The sequence below is a fragment of the Myxocyprinus asiaticus genome, chromosome 22 (genome assembly GCF_019703515.2).
Source record: "Myxocyprinus asiaticus isolate MX2 ecotype Aquarium Trade chromosome 22, UBuf_Myxa_2, whole genome shotgun sequence".
Lineage (NCBI taxonomy): Eukaryota > Metazoa > Chordata > Actinopteri > Cypriniformes > Catostomidae > Myxocyprinus > Myxocyprinus asiaticus.
This window is the reverse complement of record NC_059365.1, coordinates 3,664,088-3,686,975: the sequence shown is the minus strand read 5'-3', so window position 1 is coordinate 3,686,975 and position 22,888 is coordinate 3,664,088. Positions and strand designations below refer to the sequence as shown.

General features: G+C 36.8%; 2 protein-coding genes and 1 long non-coding RNA gene across 3 annotated transcripts in view; all 3 read right to left on the bottom strand.

The window, feature by feature from the left end:
* Nucleotides 1–6,499: 6,499 nt before the first annotated feature.
* LOC127413412 (uncharacterized) lies at nt 6,500–10,613 on the bottom strand. The gene is made up of 4 exons (XR_007892584.1): nt 10,579–10,613; nt 8,435–8,571; nt 7,471–7,611; nt 6,500–7,339 (listed from the first exon to the last, which is right to left on the bottom strand). It is a non-coding gene; the product is annotated as an uncharacterized LOC127413412 (long non-coding RNA).
* A 2,831-nt stretch (nt 10,614–13,444) lies between these two features.
* On the bottom strand, nt 13,445–20,129 carry LOC127413405 (ADP-ribosylation factor-like protein 9). The gene is made up of 4 exons (XM_051650547.1): nt 19,740–20,129; nt 18,656–18,824; nt 15,745–15,920; nt 13,445–14,205 (listed from the first exon to the last, which is right to left on the bottom strand). Exons 1-4 carry the CDS (start codon nt 20,022–20,024, stop codon nt 14,029–14,031), a joined length of 807 nt encoding a protein of 268 aa, XP_051506507.1. The 5' UTR covers nt 20,025–20,129; the 3' UTR covers nt 13,445–14,028.
* Nucleotides 20,130–20,943: 814 nt separating this feature from the next.
* Nucleotides 20,944–22,888, bottom strand: part of LOC127413399 (MORC family CW-type zinc finger protein 3-like) — a 212,894-nt gene continuing 210,949 nt past the window's right edge. Inside the window, exon 18 of the transcript XR_007892580.1 lies at nt 20,944–21,135. The gene's annotated coding sequence lies outside the window, so the exon portion shown is untranslated. The remainder of the gene's footprint in view (nt 21,136–22,888) is intronic.

Genomic DNA, 22,888 nt, shown 5'->3' with positions numbered 1-22,888 from the left:
CAGCCATATTCTTAGGATGTCTGGTGTGAACAGCTCTCTTGAGGTCATTCCACAGCATCTCTATTGGGTTAAGGTCTGGGCTCTGATTGGGACACTCCAAAAGGTGGATTTCCTTTTTTTGAAGCCATTCTGTAGTGGATTTACTTTGATGTTTAGGGTTATTGTCCTGCTGCATCACCCAACTTCTACTGAGCTTCAGCTGGCATACAGCAACCCTGACATTATCCTGTAGGTTATCTTGATAAAATTGGGAATTAATTTTCCCTCGATGATAGCAAGCGGTCCAGGCCCTCAAATCATGATGCTCCCTCCACCATACTTCACTGTTGGAATGATGTTTTCATGTTCCTTTTTATGCAATACGTAGTGCTGCATTTTCTTCCCAAACAATTCAACTTTAGTTTCATCAGTCCACAAAACATTTTCACAGTAGCGTTGTGGAGTGTCAAGGTGGTTTTTGGCAAACTTCAAGTGCGCAGCAATGTTTTTGTTGGAAAGCAGCGGCTTCCTTCGTGATGTCCTGCCATGAACACCATGCCTGTTTAATGATTTACATATAGTAGACTCCTGAACAGAGATGTTAACCAGTTCCAGTGATTCCTTCAAGTCTTTATCTGTCACTCTAGGGTTCTTTTTTACCTCACTGAGCATTCTGCAGTGTGCCCTTTGAGTCATTTTGGCTGGACGGCCACTTCTAGGGAGAGTAGCCACAGTACTAAATCGTCTCCACTTATAGACAATTTGATGTATTCAATATGTACAAGAACAACACAATAATTTGTAATTAGTTAAAACAGATTGTGTTTGTTCATTATTGTAACTTAGATGAAGATCAAACCAGATTTTAAGACAAATGTATACATAAATGCAAGTAATTCTACTGGTAAAACATACTTTTTCTTGCCACTGTATCTATCTGCCTATCTGTCTGTCTATCTATCTATCTATCTGTCTGTCTGTTGTTCTATCTATCGGTCATGTCTGTCCTCTTACTGTATATCAACAATTGTCACATTTGTGTCTTTTTTTTATTTCTTCTAAGAAATTTGACAAAAAAGATCTGAGACAGATCTGTGATGAAGATGAAGATGAAGATGTGATGAAGATGATAATGAACCCTGATGAAGATGAGAGTGAAAGAATATTGTGAAGGATGTAAAAAGGAACAACAGAATCCATTTGAATAAAAAATGAAAGGCGAGATAAGCTCAGAGGAAATCCAAATGGTAAGACATAAGCAAATAACAGCCGAGGCAGCTTATGAAAGGCTGGCTTTGGCGGTTGGCAGATGCTGACTGCAGGTGTGTGTGTGTGTGTGTGTGTGTGTGTGTGTGTGTGTGTGTGTGTGTGTGTGTGTGTGTGTGTGTGAAAAACATTCCACACCCTCAATGGAAAAGCAAATATGTTTATATGACTGCAGCACAGATGCTGTTCTGTACACACAGGAAATTTTACTTGAGGGGAAAAAAAACAGCTAATGTATTTTTCCTAGAAAAATGCATTTAGAGTTACCATAAAATCAAAATACCAAAAATACCCATTTTACTTCAAATGGGTTGTGAAAGCGTTTCATGTGGCAGAACTGCAAGACTGGCTTCAGACAAATGTTTATTTGGAAAACTAGTCCAGTTTGAGCCTGGAGTAATGACCTCTGATAAACTCCCCCATTTACTCTATAAAATCATTTACAAATGAACCTTTCACCTCTTAGTTCATCTGATGAGGTTCTGACTCGGTTGTGATGAGGTTTTTCTATTTCGAATTTAAGGTTAAAACAGTGAGAGAAACTAGATGTGTTTGCAGAATTTGAATGGCTGATGAAGAGCCGTGGCATTGTGTGTTACTACGACAACTTAATAGACACAAGTGGAATCTGTCACACGGGTCAGAGAAGAGAGTTAGAAGAGGACCATGGCCATGAGATGTTTTGAGCCAATTGCAGGGAAAGAAAACGGAAGAAAGCAAATTAGATTAGAAAGTGACCTGATCAACTGACCAGTGTCCATAAACAAAAAACCTAAATTGACCCTATAGTACTCGTTCAATGTCTTATTGTAAATGATAAAGTCTATTCTGAATTCTATTTGGAACCCCTAGTGGCACAGAAATAGCACACTTCACCTTGAACTCTAAAGGCAATTTTTAAAGATTTCCCACCTAGATAGCAAACAATAACTCTATGAAGATAATAAGGTGGGCCAATAACATCGATGAACCTTTTGAAATTCCAAAAAATGATTTGGAACAATTTTGAGACACTGTTTAATGCTGCCTTTACATGCTATCTAAATGATCCTACTTCCCACTTCTGAAGTCGTAATAACGAGCACGTCCTGTTCAAGTGATTTGTTGTTGGAAACATGGAGAACGCCAAGTTTATTCATGTATATTTCTTGGGGAACTCTTATTTTGACACCGTAATACATGCTAGCCAAGTGGCTGATGATGAGGGTCAAAAAATATATGCCATTTTCTTAGTGTAAAAATGCACAATCATCCAATAATTCCTGATATATGTAAATGTATATGACCGAAACGGCAAATGATAATATGATAGCTGCATTTAGAAAAATGTATAAAACCATCATTCACTATTGAAACTGTACTCCCCTTCTCCATGTTGAATGTTTACGTCTCCTCCCAACTTGTTTTCCTGTTGTAATTACGATTTGAAGGGGGAAACTCCTGGGATTTTCACACAAAACAGTCCTTTAACTCCGAATGGTGCCAAAAACATCCAGTGAGCGGCAGTTCTGTGGACAGAAACGCCTTGTTGATGAGAGAAGTCAACAGAAAATGGCCAGACTGGTTCAAACTGACAAAGTCTACAGTAACTCAGATAACCACTCTGTACAATTGTCAGAATGCTTTTCTGAGATGCGGGTTGGAGCTGTTTTGGCGGCACGAGGAGGACCTACACAATATTAGGCAGGTGGTTTTAATGTTGTGGCTGATCGGTGTATATCTCAGGATGCAAATAAGTAAGGTCAAATAAAGAAAAAGATAAACATGTTAACTGTACCTGGAATTTTTGTTTGATTGTTTATGGTACAAAGGAATGATAAGTTACAGCATTTGTAACACTGGTGGCTTTATTGTTTTTAACCATTACATTTACATTTATTAATTTGACAGATGCTTTTATCCAAACCAAGTGTCCCAAAACCTCTCCAAACAAGTATTCAGGTGCTTTACTGAACATTAACCCTTGTGTTGCGTTCATTTGTGCTAACACCTTTTGTGTTCCCGGTCAAAAATGACCAGCCCACTAAGATTGTTTATAAATCTCTCATATGGCAAATATTACCACAAGATATTGCATTAGAACGTTTTATCATATTCTTTAGTAATTATGACAGGTTTTGTACTTCTTTTTTGAACATATTTAATATATATATATATTATATATATATATATATATAATATATATATATGTATATATATATATATGCTCAGTTCAATTAATCCTATCAATTAAAAAAAAAATATATATATATATATATATATATATATATATATATATATATATATATATATATATAATTTATTTATTTATTTATTTTTATTGATAGAAGGATTAATTGAACTGAGCATGCTGGTCTGGTGGGGGGCATTCCCTGCAGAAAAAAAATAAATAATTAAAATTAATAAAAAAAATTGCTTGATCTAAACAAGATAGGTGTCATTTTAGAATCTGGATTTTAAGAAAAAAGTCCTTTTCTTACTAACGTTAAGATTACTAGACATTTCATGTTCCCACAACCACAATGTAATGTTTGGAAAATGTTTTAAGAACATAAATTTGCTAGCTGGGATATTATGATGAGTACATCTTGAAATATTCCTCAAAGAGTGTACATGTAAAGACGTTACACAAAAGGGTGCTCAACACACATAGTGTGTGTGTGTGTGTGTGTGTGTGTGTGCACATGTCCGAGGACTTTGTGTGTGCAAACACGCATCCACATATGTGCTCATCTAAAGGATTGTGATGCTCCTGAACACTTAATATTTCTGTATTTTATAGTCTAACCCATTCATTTCCAATGGCCGGTCATTTTTGACCGGGAACACAACTAGTGTTACAAAGTGAAATAAAACCAATAAAATGTAAAGAAAATGGTCCAATTAATTTTTGTGTTTTCAGATACCATATGTGAACAAAGTCAAGGAATTTTAATCCAATTGGATTAAAAAAAAAAAAAAGGGTTAATAGTATTTAAACGCAAACATCTCAATAAATCACTAAAAACATAAACTTACATAAAATAATTAAAAAATAATCAAAAACAGGTGTTCTTGCACATGGCCATTAAGGGGTTAAAGAGAGAGCGAAATAGAGAGACTGAAAATGTATGAGGTATGAATTAAACTAATGGAGGTATCAGAAAAAGAAGCATGTATTTCAGTAATGAAGAGAAATTGAAGAGAAATGGAGCGAAAACAACAGTCAAACCAATGGCAACTGTGCAGTCCAGCCTACATAACATTGATCTGGAAGTGATCTATAAACCAGATGCTGATAATCTGAGATTCTCTTACAGTTTTTTCTCTTTCAAAGTGATGGCTCGACAGAATGTGAGGAAGAAAGAGTCTGGACACACTACAAGCACTAAAACACAAAACTCCAGGCAGGTTTGGCAGCACGCTAAAAGCAATGTCATACTTTAATTCAATCAAAGATCACTCCAAGTTCTGAGACAAAATCTCAGACTGTGATTAGAAAACCAGAACAAACAGAGACAAAAACAGAATGAAACCAATCAGCAAGCTTCTTATGGATGACAGAAAAAAGGAAATGACTAAATAACTGAGGATGCTAAATGTGCACCTTTTCAGTGCTTTACACACTGTAGTTAATTTATTTATTTCCACAGTTCTGTGGTCTCTTCTTCTCTTAGGACCGCCATGCTGGTTCTCTAGGGGGGTGGGTCTTTAGCGAGGGTTTAGGTGTGGGTAAACCTCAGATCCAAGCGCTCGCGGTGGCATTCCTCACTCCTCTCGACACCTGTAAGAGAAAACAGAACCATCAGACAACTGAATCAGTCCATCCATGGGACTTTATACAGTTTTCACGAGATACTACCAACAGACTTTGTTAAGGCAACAAAAGAATGACCAGCAGTTTACATTTTTAGTGTTTACAATCTCATAGAAATGTTCTGCCTCTCAAAGGTCGGATAGGACTCTCTGGTCGTCCGTGGTCGAAAAAGTGTCTGTTTTCTCATAGTTTGGGAAGTGGGAGCTGCTCCAGCCTTGGCATCATCTTAGCTGTTTTAGCTACATACGAGATAAATGACTGTACATTCTAGAACACAAACACAAAATAAATAAAGCATTCATGTGTTTTTTATAGCAAATTGAAAAATGTTCCTGTATGTTGTGTTTTATGACAGTTCTGTAAAACTTGCAAATTTCAGATCAATCATTATCTACAAATTATCAGATCAATTATTTATATAGGCTGGAAGATTCAGTGTATTGTACCATTTCTATAAAATGGGTTGTAGCTATTGCAATTTCAAAATATAAAAATTAGGGCTGTAGATTTAATGCTTTAATTCAGTGCGATTAATTATATAACAAATAATGCGTTAAAAAAATTAACACAATTAATCATGTCCCCGGACCATAATAATGAATATTCCTACCATTGGAGCAGTTTAAGCTTGAAGTACCACCTGTATTCAACAGGGGGCAGTAAGTAAAACTCCAGCTGTAAAGGCAACGTGTAGCTTATACCGACAGAGAACAAACCATACTCTACACTAGCGACAGCACAAGATGAGAACCCGTACCCAACTGGATGGAGCGCAATTCCAAAAGTTTCAAACTATGTTTAACTTGACAAAGCGAGCTAAAAATGCGGTGTTTATGACGCAAGGCATCCAAAGTGAAATGCTCCAAAAGCGTCCATTTGACATTGTGTACATTTAAGCATTCTAAGAAAAGCCCTTATAATAAATCTTGGACAGATTGACGAATTCAGTTGCAAAATGGATTGCTGTGGACTGTAGGCCAATGATTGCTTATGTTTAATAATATGGAAATAAACGATTTATTGCCTTCTAAAGACGCTTTTTGTTTTGTCTTATCAATGCTTTACTCGTCTGCCACAATAATGAAATGCATTTTAATTATATGAATTAGAATAGTTATATTTAAGTAATTATAAATATAATATGTATTTAAAATTATTTAATCATTATATATTAAATTATTGTTATTTGAAGGCCTTTTTCAGCTAATATTTATTTATATGATTAATTCGATTAATTAATTGGCACATCATGTAATTAATTTGATTACAAATTTTAAGCGATTAACAGCCCTAATAAAAACTATCTTGGTGAATTTCTTCTATCACCAAAGGGTGGTTTCACTGTTTTTTTTTTTTTTTTTTTTGTGGTTTTTTTTATATTATTTATTTATTTATCCCCTTTTCTCCCTACCTACTTAGTAGGTCCTCATGGTGGCGAGGTTACTCACCTCAATCCGGGTGGCAGAGGACAAGTCTCAGTTGTCTCCGCTTCTGAGACCGTCAGTCCGCGCATCTTATCACGTGACTCGTTGTGCATGACACCGCGGAGACTCACAGCATGTGGAGGCTCATGCTACTCTCCACGATCCACGCACAACTTACCACACGCCCCATTGAGAGCGAGAACCACTAATCGTGACCACGAGGAGGTTACCCCATGTGACTCCACCCTCCCTAGCAACCGGGCCAATTTGGTTGCTTAGGAGACCTGGCTGGAGTCACTCAGCACGCCCTGGATTCGAACTCACGACTCCAGAGGTGGTAGTCATCAATACTCACTGAGCTACCCAGGTGGTTTCATTGTTGAACTTTTTGCAAATGTTCCGAAAATTATCTAATAAAAATAGCAACAGCAACATTCTTCCCCTATTTGATTTACCAAACTGTTAAAAGAAATAATCAATGCATCATGATTTGCCTCAAAGTGTTTAGGAAATTGTCGGGTTTCGTGTAAAACCAACACCACACCTGCATTTACACTGGACGTACCTGCCTTCCGCCATCTTGGACCACAATGAAGTTCCCTACAATCGAATATTTCCCAAGCAACTCCACTCATATTTAACATTTGAATTATTTATTTAAATAATTATTAGGGTAAAAGCACTGCTGTTCCTTTAAAGTCAATATAAAACAACGTTTACAACCCATTTTACTGTAATGTAATGCATTTTGGTCAAACAGGACATTCAAAAAGTTCAAAATGTAGAGCAGAACTGGATTTTATCCATCGGGAACACATTGGATCGTGAATTGTGGTCTCTTAATGATAGGTGGAGGCAGCGATGGGTTGGAAAGCTGTGAAAAAGAAAGTTATTTCAGAGGGGGAGCAAGCTATTACATTTTAATGAAAGATTACAAAGACTTTTTTTTTTTTTTTCCTGTGGGGTAACATGCACCATGATTTCAAGTTTATGTAAAGTTCTGACCTGTCTGTTACTGGTGAAGTGGGGTGGTTGGATTTGGGGTTGGCCAACGGAAGGATTCAGGGTGAAATGACTGTATTCCTCACACTGGGACTCACATGCCAAATGGGACAGTCATGCTCACACAACTCTGAGAGTGAAGAACTGCAGAAACACGCATTAATTATTTTCTTTTATTTCCAGCATAAAACATCCTAATATCTGCGAATCGTGTATAGTGGTCGACCGATGTGGGGTTTTCAATGGCCAATACCGATATGTAGGGAGCAGGATGGCCGATATCAATGCTGTTTAACATAATACAATTTAACAACAACAAATCAAATGCACACAACATTTCTAGAGTGAAATATGCAATATTTACTCACATTTGCATAAACTTGAAAAGAAAAAACCTTGATAAATCTATTGGCAGATTTTAGAACTGGCACATGTTTTCTGTTAAAAATCAAGACTTTCTTCCAGTTTGCGGTGGCATGCGTTCTCATCTACAAGATGCTACATAACAAAATCCACAGATTGAGGACAAAAACATTCAGCTGAATCTACAAAAGAAGACGGCCTGCATCACAGATGATTGATTCCCCACTGGAAAGATTTTGATGCTGGAATTGGCTATAAATAAAAGTTGCATGAAGACTTTGCAAACAAAATTACACTACAGCAAAACTGACAATAAAATGTGAGTCTGTAAAATGTCTCAGAGAGACAACTGGGCCTAGATCTATCAGACTACGATTTAAGATTTATAGTCAAACACAAGACTTTTCAAAGGTTACACTCCAGAGAATCGTCTATTGTCTGACTAGCATCTTCTCTCACTAATGAAAAAATCAGATGTTGAATTTTTGGCTTCCTCCTCAACTGCTACTAATTTTAGTTCTGGGACCGTCTGTGATTTCTCATGAATGTGCCCTTGTGTAGGTCCAGATTAGTCAAGGTCATGTTCTCTCCTGTGACCTCTCACCTCACTTCCTGGGAGCTTCGACCTCTGGTTTTGGGAGGATGGGCGGGAAATCTTCTTCATCATTCTCCTCTCCTCCTCTTCCTCTTTCCTGCAGGAAGATTTGAGAGGGGGTGTCTGACATCCGAGAGAAAATCCGCCTTTTCAAATGAAGACAATAGGACAAGTGTTACAGGATGCTCACTATAGGAACTAGAATTCTATAGTCGGCCCCAGAGATGTTCACAAGTCTCTGATGTAGAGTCCAAGTCATATCGTGCGTTTATTTTGATAAAACTTTCCTATATGCTGCAGGCTAGTTTTATAAATGCAGATTGGCCACACATTTTCAAAGAAAAAAGCAACAGAGAGTGCATGAGAGGCTTCCTTGTATCTAAACAGTGTTGCTATATTGAGATAAAATATTTCTCCCTGTAGACAAAGGCTTGTGTTGTTCAAAAGTTTTTTAATTTGAGGTCTAATGGACCAGGTATACTTAGTTTTTGCACGGCCCGAATTGGTTCGCGCCTGGTCGACCGCATTGCCTTTGTGATTATACTCTTCTGACCGCAAGTCAATACGAACATGTATGACGCATGCCCACTACAACTTCTTTGTGATACTCTTTTAGTACAGTCAATAGCAGGTGCATGTGTCAGTGACGCACACAACCGCGGGCCGCGTGCGCGGGTCAAGAAAATCTAGGCGTGTGTGTTCAAGCAATTTGTGTCACACATACTGTGCACGGAGCAACACAGACACCCTAAGTATACATTGGCCTTAAGACAAATCTTAAGTTAATGTTTTTTGCAACTTAAGTAGGATTTAATTCAAACTGAACTCACTGTGAATTCGGCAACAGTAGGTCAAAAGTTCTGCTCCTGAAATCAGTCTGTGCTTACCGAAATTTGAATCACTGCCCCCCAGTGGCCGAAAATGAAAGTGTTTCAGTTTCAAGGTGAAAAGTCCACAGAATGGTGCAAACGCGAGTATTTTTTTGTTGTAAATTATGTAAAAAAATAAATAAAAATAAATTAAAAAGTAAACAGGAATGTATATTTTATCAACTCTACCCCCTAACCCAAACCCCAACCCTAAACCTAACCATCAGTGGAGTCAAAATTTTATTTTAGAGTGAAAATTCCACCTCCGTATCACTCTCACCGTTGTTTTTATGTCTTGGAGGTTGCTGGAGCAATGTGCTAACAGTAGCGCTAGGGGCAGCGGTAGTTGTGGGGGAGAGGGGGTGTGGCCTCCAGAAACGTGTGCCCAGATCCGCCCCTGACTATTTATGCTAATTACACCCATATTTCTCAGTATGACCTTTTATAAGGGCCATTTTTATGCTCCCTGGATAAGAACAGGGCTGGAAAATGTCTTGCCAGCTGGACTCGTAAAAGCAAATACAATTTATCCATTATCTCATAAAATCTCGCTGGCTTCAGAAACAACCTGCTCATTTAGAGAACACGAGCAGTCTGAGAGTCCTTATCCGCAGTGGGAAAATGGCTATTGGGCAGAGAGAGCGAAATATTTTAATCCAGCTTTTCTTCTAATACGAATGTGGAATCTGTGGTAGTAAGACAAAAGTTTAGTGTTTGTGAATTTCCTTCGAAATGCAGTTGTGCAATCGCAGGAAATGCATAAACCGATTGGCATTTATTGGACATTCTCGGTGTTAAGTTAATATGAGTTGAATTTCCAATCAGTCTTAATGAAATGTTTCAGTAAATTAAGAAAGAACTATATGCGCTGTATGCATGCACAGGCCAGAAGATCCAGAAATAAATAAGAGTCATGGGTGATATTAGAAATGCTACCTTTAACATTTATCAAAACATACAGTTCAGTCCAAATCTGAGAACAAATTGACAATCTGAGAAGTTTCAGAATTTTGAACATTTCAGAAGCAGAAAGTAGAAAAGTTGACGACAAAAGTGGAAGTGTGGAAAGCAATTCTGCACTATTTATAGATGACTAATAGAGCGCAACAGTGCCTGCCCACTTTTTCAGCCATCTGGGTTCTGGAAGTATTTTTCTCCATTAATTTTTTCCATAGGCTTTTCATAAAATCCTTCATAAAAGAGGTTGAATCACAACATTACAAACTTTGATAAAAAGAGTAAAAATGTATTAGAAAATCAAACAAAAAAGACAAAGGTACTTACCGTCTTTCACGAGGGTACGAACTACAATCCCATGAAGCATTGCAAATGATGCTATTGCATAAAAAACAATGGAAATATATAAAACTATTGACTTTAGGTTGTTAATTATGAGTATATAAACAATATATTTTAGGTTTAGCCTACTGCTAAATATTCTGATATATACAACTGTATATGTAGTTTGAGGGTGTAGGGACTCAAAGACCGTCATGGAAGTTGGCGCTCGCCGCTGGACTTGTGTAGCGGGCTTTGTGGCTGCGGTTCTCTGATTGGTGGATCTTCATCTTTCTTTTCAGGATTATGGGTAGTGTAGTTCTCCATCAGGAATTCCACTATTAAACACAATTTCTAAAAAAATAAAAAAAAGTTGAAATAAAACAGACTGATGGCTTCAACAGAGGCATATACCACCGATGAACAACATCGGAGCTCACCGTAGGTCTGTTTTTAAAGGTTGATAATTGTGGAGAATCACTTGGTCTATGGGAAAAATAAATCAGATTTTTTACTTCCAGAACCAGACAGTTGCGCTTATTGAATGTTAACTTTTCTTCTATTGAAACACACAAGATGCTCTTTGGAACATTCTGTAATAAGACATTTTTCTCAACTTTTCTCACTCAAGTTGTTATGCTGATAATAGAACTTAAATTGAACATTTTTGTATGGAAGTAAAAAATTATGCAAAATAGAAAAATTTTCATTTGTGGTCTCAGACTTTTGGACCACATTGTATGCGAGTAATTTTCACATGTGCATGTATGCAAAATATCCCTACAAATATTTACTCTTAAAATCTCCCTCTCTCCTTTCTTAAAGGTGCTCTCAGTAACTTTTGTTTTTGTGTCATCTTGGACTTACACTGACACCTAGTGGCTTGGATGCAGCATCATTTCAAATCAATAGTTTTCAGTTGCCATTGTAGAAATGCAGTATACACTGTCAGCCATGATTATTTTAATCAATGAGTGAAAGTGTCCAATAACAGGACGTTACTGTGATTAAGCGAGTAGTATTCGGCTGGTCATGTGATTCTAACATGGCAGCCCCCATGTGCGGACCCTCTCCATGTAGAATAAAACAGCTTTTATAAGGTTACTGATATGACTGGAGTCTTCATTTTAATGTGAGTGCTCATGATTTCCTAGATATATAGCAAAATTACAACTCACGTCTTTAGGTGTTAAACTTCAGTTAAATAGTAAATAGTGAGTGCACCTTTAAGGATCCAGGATATATACAGCATTGGCAGTCATATGTTTGTTTCTGAACACTGACCTCAAATTCTCATTTATTTTTAACCCAAATGATCCCTTCATACCTGCTGTAGCAGCTGAACCTGAACTCACACTTCATGTACGTAACTTTTCATGAACATAAAAGTTTTGTGACATTTGTATTGTTTTAAGACATTTCGCCCCATCACTGACAGCCGTTGCTGTATAAGCCCGTTTCGTCTGAGAGTTCTTGGGTTGAGCTAGAAAATCAGTCCTACATGCAAAAGTTAATTTATTAAGAAATGTATTAAAAAACGTTACTTCTCTTCACATACGCGTATTTGCGACATTTATGAAAAATAATCATATATACAATAATAATAAAAATAATAATAATGACAATTAAACCTAAAATAACCATATGAGAACAATATTCTGTATAAGTTCTTATTGGGATGTCCCATAAACACCCTCCCAGCAACATTCTTGGAACGTTAGTTTGTGGTTTAAAAAAACATAACCTTAAGAGAACGTTCCTAGAACGTTAGGAATTGGTTCCCAAGAAAATACTACAAATCACTTCTCTCAAATTATAATCAGATTACTTTACTAATTACTTCACTGGACAAGTAATCACATTACTAATTACTTTCATTTTAAGTTACTTTCTAAAACACTTTTCCTCTCAACAGATTCAAAATAATGTCTCTTTTTCCTTCTTGTTCATTGTTGTACATAAATCATACACTCAGCACCTCACATTACTCATATTATAGACCTCATTCATTACAGGTCTATAAATCGTGCTTTAAAATAATTCTACATATTGTTATTTCAAAAAAATATGCTAATAATAGATTAATTAAAAGTCAGTAAATGTAATCTGATTACAAAAATGTAAAATGTAATGTGTCACAACTTTTGCCGTAAAAGTAATTAGATTACAGTAACTAATTTGTAATCGCATTACACCTAACACTGATGCTAACATTAGGGGAACGTTCTGTTTACTGGGTATCTAAAACCATCAGTATTTTCTTATTGCTCTGTTATAATAATTATTATATATTTTTATGACCTCAAATTAATTAAGATGATACATGGGATATTTGCACTTGGTCAAACGTAGAAATTTCCTTGTACGATTGTTTAAATTTAAGATGTTGATAAAAACATCCATAAACCTGTTTTGCATTAACTAGCCATATAAAATAGGCTATTTCTCTATTAAATATTAAAGTGATATATTTACAGACCTGCCCCATTGCGAATAATGTATTTCAGAACCTTTTCAAGAATAATAATAATAATAAAAAAAACATCATTCAAACCATCTTTAAATGAGCAATAACAACACAGTACACCCAGATTTTCTTCTAAAGGCAGGTATTACCTGTGTTAACTGAGTCCATTCTGTCCAGGTACACACCTCCTCAGACCACAGGAATCACAATAGAGACTTAGCATGTGTCAACAGGTGTCACATGGTCCTGTTGCCTCACCAAAAAGCTGAAATCAGCCAGTGACTAACAGACCATGCTGGGTAAGAGTGATATAATTAACACAATACTTAGAATAGACAATGACACAGGAAATAAGATAATAGGCAAATATAGATATAAAAGAACTGACGTTATGGATGCTACAAATATACAAGGGGATTTTATTACACAGTGACAAACTGTTACTTCAATCAATATTTAATAGTTATCAAAACACAATGACAAAATAGATCAAATCTTTACTTGACATCAGATTTCTGGCTCTAAAAATCTAATTGCCGATAACAGTAGAGTCAAGTTACAAAGTTAATATACAGACTTCGCAGAACAGCCTATTTCTGTAAACCAATTCAACCATCTGATCATCTAACAAATACATGACACAAATACTCAAATAAGTCAATCACAAGTTTATAAGGCCCATTACAGTTCCACATCTCATAATACACAATCACAACAGCAGCAGCAATTAACTCAAAATGCTCCGTTTTCCTAAAATGTTTTTTTTCCATCTCATTTAAAGAGCTCGTACATGATAATATATGTAACTATTTTTATGAGAACTACATACATCTAGAAAAAAAAGGCCCTTTTGTTGACATATGGTTGGAAGACTCTTTGGTGATATCAAAGACCTGAACGTTGTCGAGACATTCTGATGTATGTAGTGCAGCGGAAACCAAAGAAAAACTGTTTTAAAACACTTCTAAGTCTCAGCCAATGAAAGGGAGTCAGTTATGAGACATCATCTCTACGATGAGGTCACGGGCATCTTGTACACTGCCGTTGGCCTCAGACTTTCCCTTCTTCACTTGAGTACCGATGACACTGAGACGGTGCCCGTCGCCAACGTTACCCAAATCCAGCGCCTCGTAAAGATCAGTGATGCTTCGAGCTCCAGGCACATCCTGTGTGTGAGAGATAGAAGTTAATGTAAGATCTTGGCATTGAAAATTGTTTTCCATATTCGTCCAGAAACACAAACTGTGTCATAGCACGATTCGTAACACAACGCAAGTATGTGTTACATTGTTAGGACAGAAACATACTTTATGCAGATGTGAGTGCTTGGCCAACGCATTGCCATTGCACAGGCCGTTTGAATATACACTGACTGGCCAAATTTTTTTTTTAAAAGTTGCCATTTGGATTTAAATAAGCCGATACTTAAGAGCCTATGATTGGATCATTATTGCAGTGATCACACTAGGGCTGCAACTAACAATTATTTTGATAATCGATTAATCTAACGATTATTAGAACGATTATTCAGCGATTATTGCAACAATTAATCATTAGCTCATAACCGATTATTATTCCCTCATACTTTGCGATCACCTGAAGCTGTTTGGAAAGTTTAGTGTGCATCTGGACTGTGAGCTGTGTAATTCTTCCTCTCCTCAGTCAGGCGCGAGATACAGTGCTGCTCACACAGGCCATCAGAGTTTAATGTGATCTCATGTTACGTTAAATGAGATCAAACGACTATTTGACATGCACAATGTGACGAGAATTTACAGGATTGGGACTGAACAGCTGTGTGGCCACAAGAAAGCCACTTGTTAGTGAGGCTAATCGGAAAAAACGACTTCAATTTGCTAGGGAGCATAAAGATTGGACTGTGGAGCAATGGAAAAAGGTCATGTGGTCTGATGAGTCCAGATTTACCCTATTCCAAAGTGATGGGCGCATCAGAGTAAGAAGGGAAGTGAATGAAGCGATGCACCCATCATGCATAGTGCCCACTGTACAAGCCTCTGGACGCAGTGTTATGATCTGAGGTTGCTTCAACTGGTCAGGTCGAGGCTCAGCAACGTTATGCGGCAATAAAATGAAGTCAGCTGACTACCTGAATGTACTGAATGATCAGGATATCACATCAATGGATTTTTTTATTTTCCCTGATGGGACGGACATATTCCAGGATGACAATACCAAGATTCATCAGGCTCAAATTGTGAAAGAGTGGTTCAGGGAGCATGAGGAATCATTTTCACCACAGAGTCCTGACCTTAACCCCAGTGAAAGTCTTTGGGATGTGCTGGAGAAGACTTTACGGAGGGTTTGACTCTCTCATCGCCAATACAAGATCTCGGCCAAAAATGAATGCAACACTGGACAGAAATAAATGTTGTGACACTGCATAAGGTTGTCGAAACAATGCCATGACGAATGCGAGCTATAATCAAAGCTAAAGGCGGTCCAACGAAATATTAGAGTATGCAACTTTTTTTGGGGCCAGGCAGTGTACTTAACACGTGTTCTTGCATTACTGTAGTGATAACCACACCGGTTGTATTTGAAAGAGCATTCTCCCTGACACCAACAACTCAACAAGAATAGCAGCACCGTTTCGGCATGTTAATCTCATGTTTGACTAGACAGATGGTCCTGACACGTACTCACTCTGAAAGAACATGCTGAGAAAGGATTACAGACATTCTCACCTGTTTGTTGGCGAGCACCACCAGGGGCAGACAGGGGTCGGCAGACAGGAGCTGATGTAAGTGACATTTAGCCAGAGGGAATCGGTCTGCATCAGTCGAGTCCACCACAAACACCAGCACACGAGCTTTACTCGGATACATGCACCAGTAATCGCGCAGCTTCTCTGATCCTCCAACTGCAAGACACAAACACAGGATTTTTATACTGTCCACTTAAAGCTACAATTACTAAAACAATACCATGGTATTACCATGTTTTTTGGACATGGTAAAATTTTGTTTTTTGCACATATACCATGGTATTACAATAGTTTTTTTTTTTATGAATGTTCCATAGGAACATCATGGTTTCTGTACATGTGCCATGGTAATACCATTGTTTTTTGGAATATACCACGGTAATACCATCATTTTTAGGCATTAGTAAAATCCTGTTTTTTGGACATGTGGCACGGTGTTATGTTTTATTTTAATATACCATGATAATACCATATTTTTTTTGGAATGTCCCACTCTAACATCATGGTTACTGGACATGTGCCATGGTACTACCATAGTTTTTTGGAATATACCATGATACTGCCATAGTTTTTTGGAATATACCATGATACTGCCATAGTTTTTTTGGAATATACCATGATACTGCCATAGTTTTTTTGGAATATACCATGATACTGCCATAGTTTTTTGGAATATACCATGATACTGCCATAGTTTTTTGGAATATACCATGATACTGCCATAGTTTTTTTGGAATATATCATGATAGTGCCATAGTTTTTTGGAATATACCATGATACTGCCATAGTTTTTTTGGAATATACCATGATACTGCCATAGTTTTTTTGGAATATACCATGATAGTGCCATAGTTTTTTGGAATATATCATGATACTGCCATAGTTTTTTTGGAATATATCATGATAGTGCCATAGTTTTTTGGAATATACCATGATACTGCCATAGTTTTTTTGGAATATACCATGATACTGCCATAGTTTTTTTGGAATATACCATGATAGTGCCATAGTTTTTTTGGAATATACCATGATAGTGCCATAGTTTTTTGGAATATACCATGATACTGCCATAGTTTTTTTGGAATATATCATGATAGTGCCATAGTTTTTTTGGAATATATCATGATAGTGCCATAGTTTTTTGGAATATATCATGATACTGCCATAGTTTTTTGGAATATACCATGATAGTGCCATAGTTTTTTGGAATATATCATGATACTGCCATAGTTTTTTGGAATATACCATGATACTGCCATAGTTTTTTTGGAATATACCAAGATACTGCCATAGTTTTTTGGAATATACCATGATACTGCCATAGTTTTTTGGAATATATCATGATAGTGCCATAGTTTTTTGGAATATATCATGATAGTGCCATAGTTTTTTGGAATATATCATGATACTGCCATAGTTTTTTGGAATATATCATGATAGTGCCATAGTTTTTTGGAATATACCATGATACTGCCATAGTTTTTTGGAATATACCATGATAGTGCCATAGTTTTTTGGAATATACCATGATAGTGCCATAGTTTTTTGGAATATATCATGATACTGCCATAGTTTTTTGGAATATATCATGATACTGCCATAGTTTTTTGGAATATATCATGATACTGCCATAGTTTTTTGGAATATATCATGATAGTGCCATAGTTTTTTGGAATATATCATGATAGTGCCATAGTTTTTTGGAATACACCATGATAGTGCCATCGTTTTTTGGAATATACCATGATAGTGCCATCGTTTTTTGGAATACACCATGATAGTGCCATCGTTTTTTGGAATATACCATGATAGTGCCATCGTTTTTTGGAATATACCATGATAGTGCCATCGTTTTTTGGAATATACCATGATAGTGCCATCGTTTTTTGGAATATACCATGATAGTGCCATTGTTTTTTGGAATATACCATGATAGTGCCATTGTTTTTTGGAATATACCATGATAGTGCCATTGTTTTTTGGAATATACCATGATAGTGCCATCGTTTTTTGGAATATACCATGATTATTGGACATGTGCCATGGTACTACCATGGTTTTTTGGAATACACCATGGTAATGACATCATTTTTAGGCATGTCCCATGGCAACATCATGGTTTTTGGACATGTGCCATGGTAATACCATGTTTTTTTTTTTAAATACCATGAAAATATCATAGTTTTGTGGAATATACCATGATAATACCATAGTTTTTAGGCATGTCCCATGGCAACATCATGGTTTTTTAACATGTGCCTTAGTAATCACACGTTTTTTTGTTGTTTTTTTGGAATATACCATGATAATACCATATTTTTTTGGAGTGTCCCATGGTAGCATCATGGTTATTGGATGTGTCATGGTGTTATGTTTTATTTTAATATACCATTGTAATTCCATAGTTTTTGGAAAGTCTCATGGTAACATTATGGTTTTTGGACATGTGCCATGTTACTACCATCGTTTATATATATATCTACACACACACCATGGTACTACCATAGTTTTTGGGAAAGTACCATAGTGATACCGTAGTTTTTTGGTAAGTACAGTATCATGGTAAAATCATGGTTTTGGGACATGTGCCATAATAATACTGTTTTTTTTTTTTTTTTTTTTTACATGTGCAATAGTCATACATTGGTTTTAGGACATAGTTCTGTCATGGTTGTTTTGGAATATACAATGGTAATAGTGTGGTGTGCCTTGGAGTACCATGCTCTATGAATATGGTAATGGTACAAATTCATGGAATATATTTAAAATTACTTTATCATCAGATAACTTTTCCATAGTACTGCCAAAGTATTTTTGTAAGACTATCTACATACAAATACATACAATAAAGTGAACGTGTGTGTGCAAAGGTCCAAATGAGATGTATTTACTCTCTAGAAACTCAATCTGAAGATCTTCTTTGTTGATAGAGACTGCATTGAGGCCCTGAGTCGGACTCGTGTCCTGTTCCAGGCTGCCCGTGGCAAAACAGTGCAGTAAACTGGTCTTCCCAGCCCCGTCCAGCCCCAAAACCAGCACCTGTGTCCCTGCAGACCTGGGCTGAGATCATATACATACACAATGACAGTATGACCTCACTGCAGATATCACAGATCAGTGAGAGTAAAACTTCTTCACAGGTCACACTGACACACAGCACAGGAAGAGGTGGATTAAACTGCAGGAGGTACATATATTAAATAAAAAGCAGTTTTAATATTATGAGTTAATTTAATCAATAGATGATCAAACAGCTTGTTCTAAAAACCAAACCACTGCATTCAAATTTTGTGTGAGATTTTGTTTTTTTTCTTTTTACAAAGAAACTGTTAGGTACTTTATAATAATGAACCAACAGGAGCTCTTTATAATAAATTTCATTATTAAGTAATTAATCATTTAATTATGCTTAAAAGTTTTGTTGTTCATATATATACTACAATATCAACATTTATGAAAACATGAATCAAAGTTACATGGAATTTGTAATTATTTGCCTGCACTTTAACGGTCTGTTATTGTTAGGCATTAAATATTGTAATGATGTTTATTAATTAACATTTATGAAAAAATGAATCAAAATCTTTGGGAAAAAAAACTATTTTAATGCACTTTAATGAGGTTAAACATTATGTATTATGAATATAAATTAAATTAATTTATCAAAGTAACATAACATTTCTATTTGCATGTACTTAAAGGATCTGTCAAGCAGTATACATAGGCATAAAGTTTATTAATAAATATAAATACTTTTGAAAATATTTGAATCAAAATTGCATGATTTTTAACTAGATGTATATACATAAACAATGTTTATTAATGATAATCCACCTGAGAAGGGTAACTGTTGTTACTGTAAACTTGACTGATATTTTAATTTCTGTTGTGCATTGGACTAAGGCCTCTCGTGCAACCCAAAACAATACAATAAATTACAGTCTGCGGGCAAACATGAATGAAAATACAACAAACCTCTGATATTATCGGCGGATTTAATGCATTTTCGGTCCTAGTTGCTTTATGCACTTGCTCTTGCTTGAGTTCATCCTCGTTCAACTCTTCTTTCGCCTTTTTCTTTGGTTCATCTGGTGTTTTCTTTAACAGATGGCACACAAAACACGCGACTCCTCCTGTCAGCGCGAGCGCGGCGCCCACAAACCCGATCTCGCGCACACCGGGCATATTTAAGCTTAATTTAAGCCTCAAAATAAATTTCAATTTAAATGCAAAGAAATTAAATACTTTTTTCACATGCATATGGGCATGATGCTCTACAGAAAGTCCTCCGTGTGGCTCCACAAGTGGATTAAAAACTCTTAGCAGTTGATATTTCCGGGAAGTCAGTCACCTGGCGGCCATATCATGAAAGTGCAGCTCCTATCTACTTGAATGGGGGAACGCCGAAATCTCAAAAACGGGTTGTCAAGATTACGATCAAAGAACCTGTTTCAAATAAAATGTAACAACAGCTGTATCATAAATTGTGCTTCTTTGTCTTAAGTTACGCTTAAAAACGCAGTTTCCCGGCTTGTATAGCTAATGCGCATGCGCGTTAGCGTGTTGATTGACAGGCGATTTCCGTATCTAAAAGGTGATTGGCTCTTTTACCTTTAAGGCGGGACTTCATCTCTACATCCGTTGACCGTTCCATATTCTCCCATTCACTTAAATAGAAGTGGCCCGTCTCTGCTTACAATCTCAGCTGTGTAGAAATGACTGAATGAGAAAATTCTATGTTCTAAACACATCTCACTGTTGTGCAAAATTGTGTTTCTTGGCTTTACATATTGTCTTAACCCACAGAGACCCACTGTAGCAGAATTACAACGTTTGTTTAAAGCAATTAAATTATATCTATTTTTATTAAAACAGTAGATGACACACGGTAACACAGCAATAGTTTTGGAGGAAAAAAAGAAAATATAACATTAGCAATGCTTGGGTGTTTTAGGGTATGACAGGATGATAAAAATTTTATTTCATTAAAACATAACGTTTATAAAATGAAGATTACAACGGTTGTGAACTCTGTTGTTTATAAATATAAGCATATATATATATACATATACACACACACACATACATACAGTTGTGCTCAAAAGTTTGCATACCCTGGCAGAAATTGTGAAACTTGGCATTGATTTTGAAAATATGACAGATCATGCATCATTTATTTAAGGATGGTGATCATATGAAGCCATTTATTATCACATAGTTGTTTGGCTCCTTTTTAAATCATAATGATAACAGAAATCACCCAAATGGCCCTGATCAAAAGTTTACATACCCTTGAATATTTGGCCTTGTTACAGACACACAAGGTGACACACACAGGTTTAAATGGCAATTAAAGGTTAATTTCCCACACCTGTGGCTTTTTAAATTGCAATTAGTATCTGTGTATAAATAGTCAATGAGTTTGTTAGCTCTCACATGGATGCACTGAGCAGGCTAGATACTGAGCCATGGGGAGCAGAAAAGAACTGTCAAAAGACCTGCGTAACAAGGTAATGGAACTTTATAAAGATGGAAAAGGATATAAAAAGATATCCAAAGCCTTGAAAATGCCAGTCAGTACTGTTCAATCACTTATTAAGAAGTGGAAAATTCGGGGATCTCTTGATACCAAGCCAAGGTCAGGTAGACCAAGAAAGATTTCAGCCACAACTGCCAGAAGAATTGTTCAGGATACAAAGAAAAACCCACAGGTAACCTCAGGAGAAATACAGGCTGCTCTGGAAAAAGACGGTGTGGTTGTTTCAAGGAGCACAATACGACGATACTTGAACAAAAATGAGCTGCATGGTCGAGTTGGTGGCAGTGGTGGCTCAGCGGTTAAGGCTCTGGGTTACTGATCAGAAGGTTAGGGGTTCAAGCCCCAGTACTGCCAAGATGCCACTATTGGGCCCTTGAGCAAGGCCCTTGACCCTATCTGCTCCAGGGACGCCGTATCATGGCTGACCCTGCACTCTGACCCCAGCCTAGCTGGGATATGTGAAAAAGAAGAATTTCACTGTATATGTGCAAATGTGTGATAAATAAAGAAAATTATTATAAATTATAGTTGCCAGAAAGAAGCTTTTACTGCACCAATGCCACAAAAAAGCCCGGTTACAATATGTCCAACAACACCTTGACACGCCTCACAGCTTCTGGCACACTGTAATTTGTAATATGGTCACAACCATAAGCGCTATGTTTGGAGAGGGGTCAACATGGCCTATAGTGAAAAGAATACCATACCCACTGTGAAGCATGGTGGTGGCTCACTGATGTTTTTGGGGTGTGTGAGCTCTAAAGGCACGGGGAATCTTGTGAAAATTGATGGCAAGATGAATGCAGCATGTTATCAGAAAATACTGGCAGACAATTTGCATTCTTCTGCACGAAAGCTGCGCATGGGACGCTCTTGGACTTTCCAGTATGACAATAACCCTAAACACAAGGCCAAGTTGACCCTCCAGTGGTTACAGCAGAAAAAGGTGAAGGTTCTGGAGTGGCCATCACAGTCTCCTGACCTTAATATCATCGAGCCACTCTGGGGAGATCTCAAACGTGTGGTTCATGCAAGACGACCAAAGACTTTGCATGACCTGGAGGCATTTTGCCAAGACGAATGGGCAGCTATACCACCTGCAAGAATTTGGGGCCTCATAGACAACTATTACAAAAGACTGCACGCTGTCATTGATGCTAAAGGGGGCAATACACAGTATTAAGAACTAAGGGTATGCAGACTTTTGAATATGAATCCCATAAGAAATAAATGTGTTTTGCCTGCTCACTGATGTTTTCTTTAAAAATGGTACATATATTACCAATTCTCCAAGGGTACGCAAACTTTTGAGCACAACTGTATATATATAATAAAAAGCTCAATGGGGGATTTGGCCTTTGAAGGCCTCCAGAAATAAAGTCCTGAAACAACTTTCTACTGCTTTATTAAACCAACATTGGCATTTATTTATCTAAATAATTCAGATAAGAATATATGGTAACTTTTTGCTTGTGTCATCTAGGACTTACAGTGACACCTAGTGGCATGGATAGTAGTATTTGACTGGTCATGTGATCTCAACATGGCAGCCCCCATGAGGAGACCCTCTCCATGTAGAATAAAA

Bases quoted from the DNA above. Each gene is read 5' to 3' on its own strand.
- LOC127413405 (XM_051650547.1), bottom strand. From the start codon at position 20,024: ATGCATGTGAAAAAAGTATTTAATTTCTTTGCATTTAAATTGAAATTT. The intron at 18,825-19,739 runs GTTTGTTGTATT...ATATGATCTCAG, and splicing joins ATCCGCCGATAATATCAGAG to CCCAGGTCTGCAGGGACACA. The intron at 14,206-15,744 runs GTGAGAATGTCT...TCTCACACACAG, and splicing joins TGGTGCTCGCCAACAAACAG to GATGTGCCTGGAGCTCGAAG.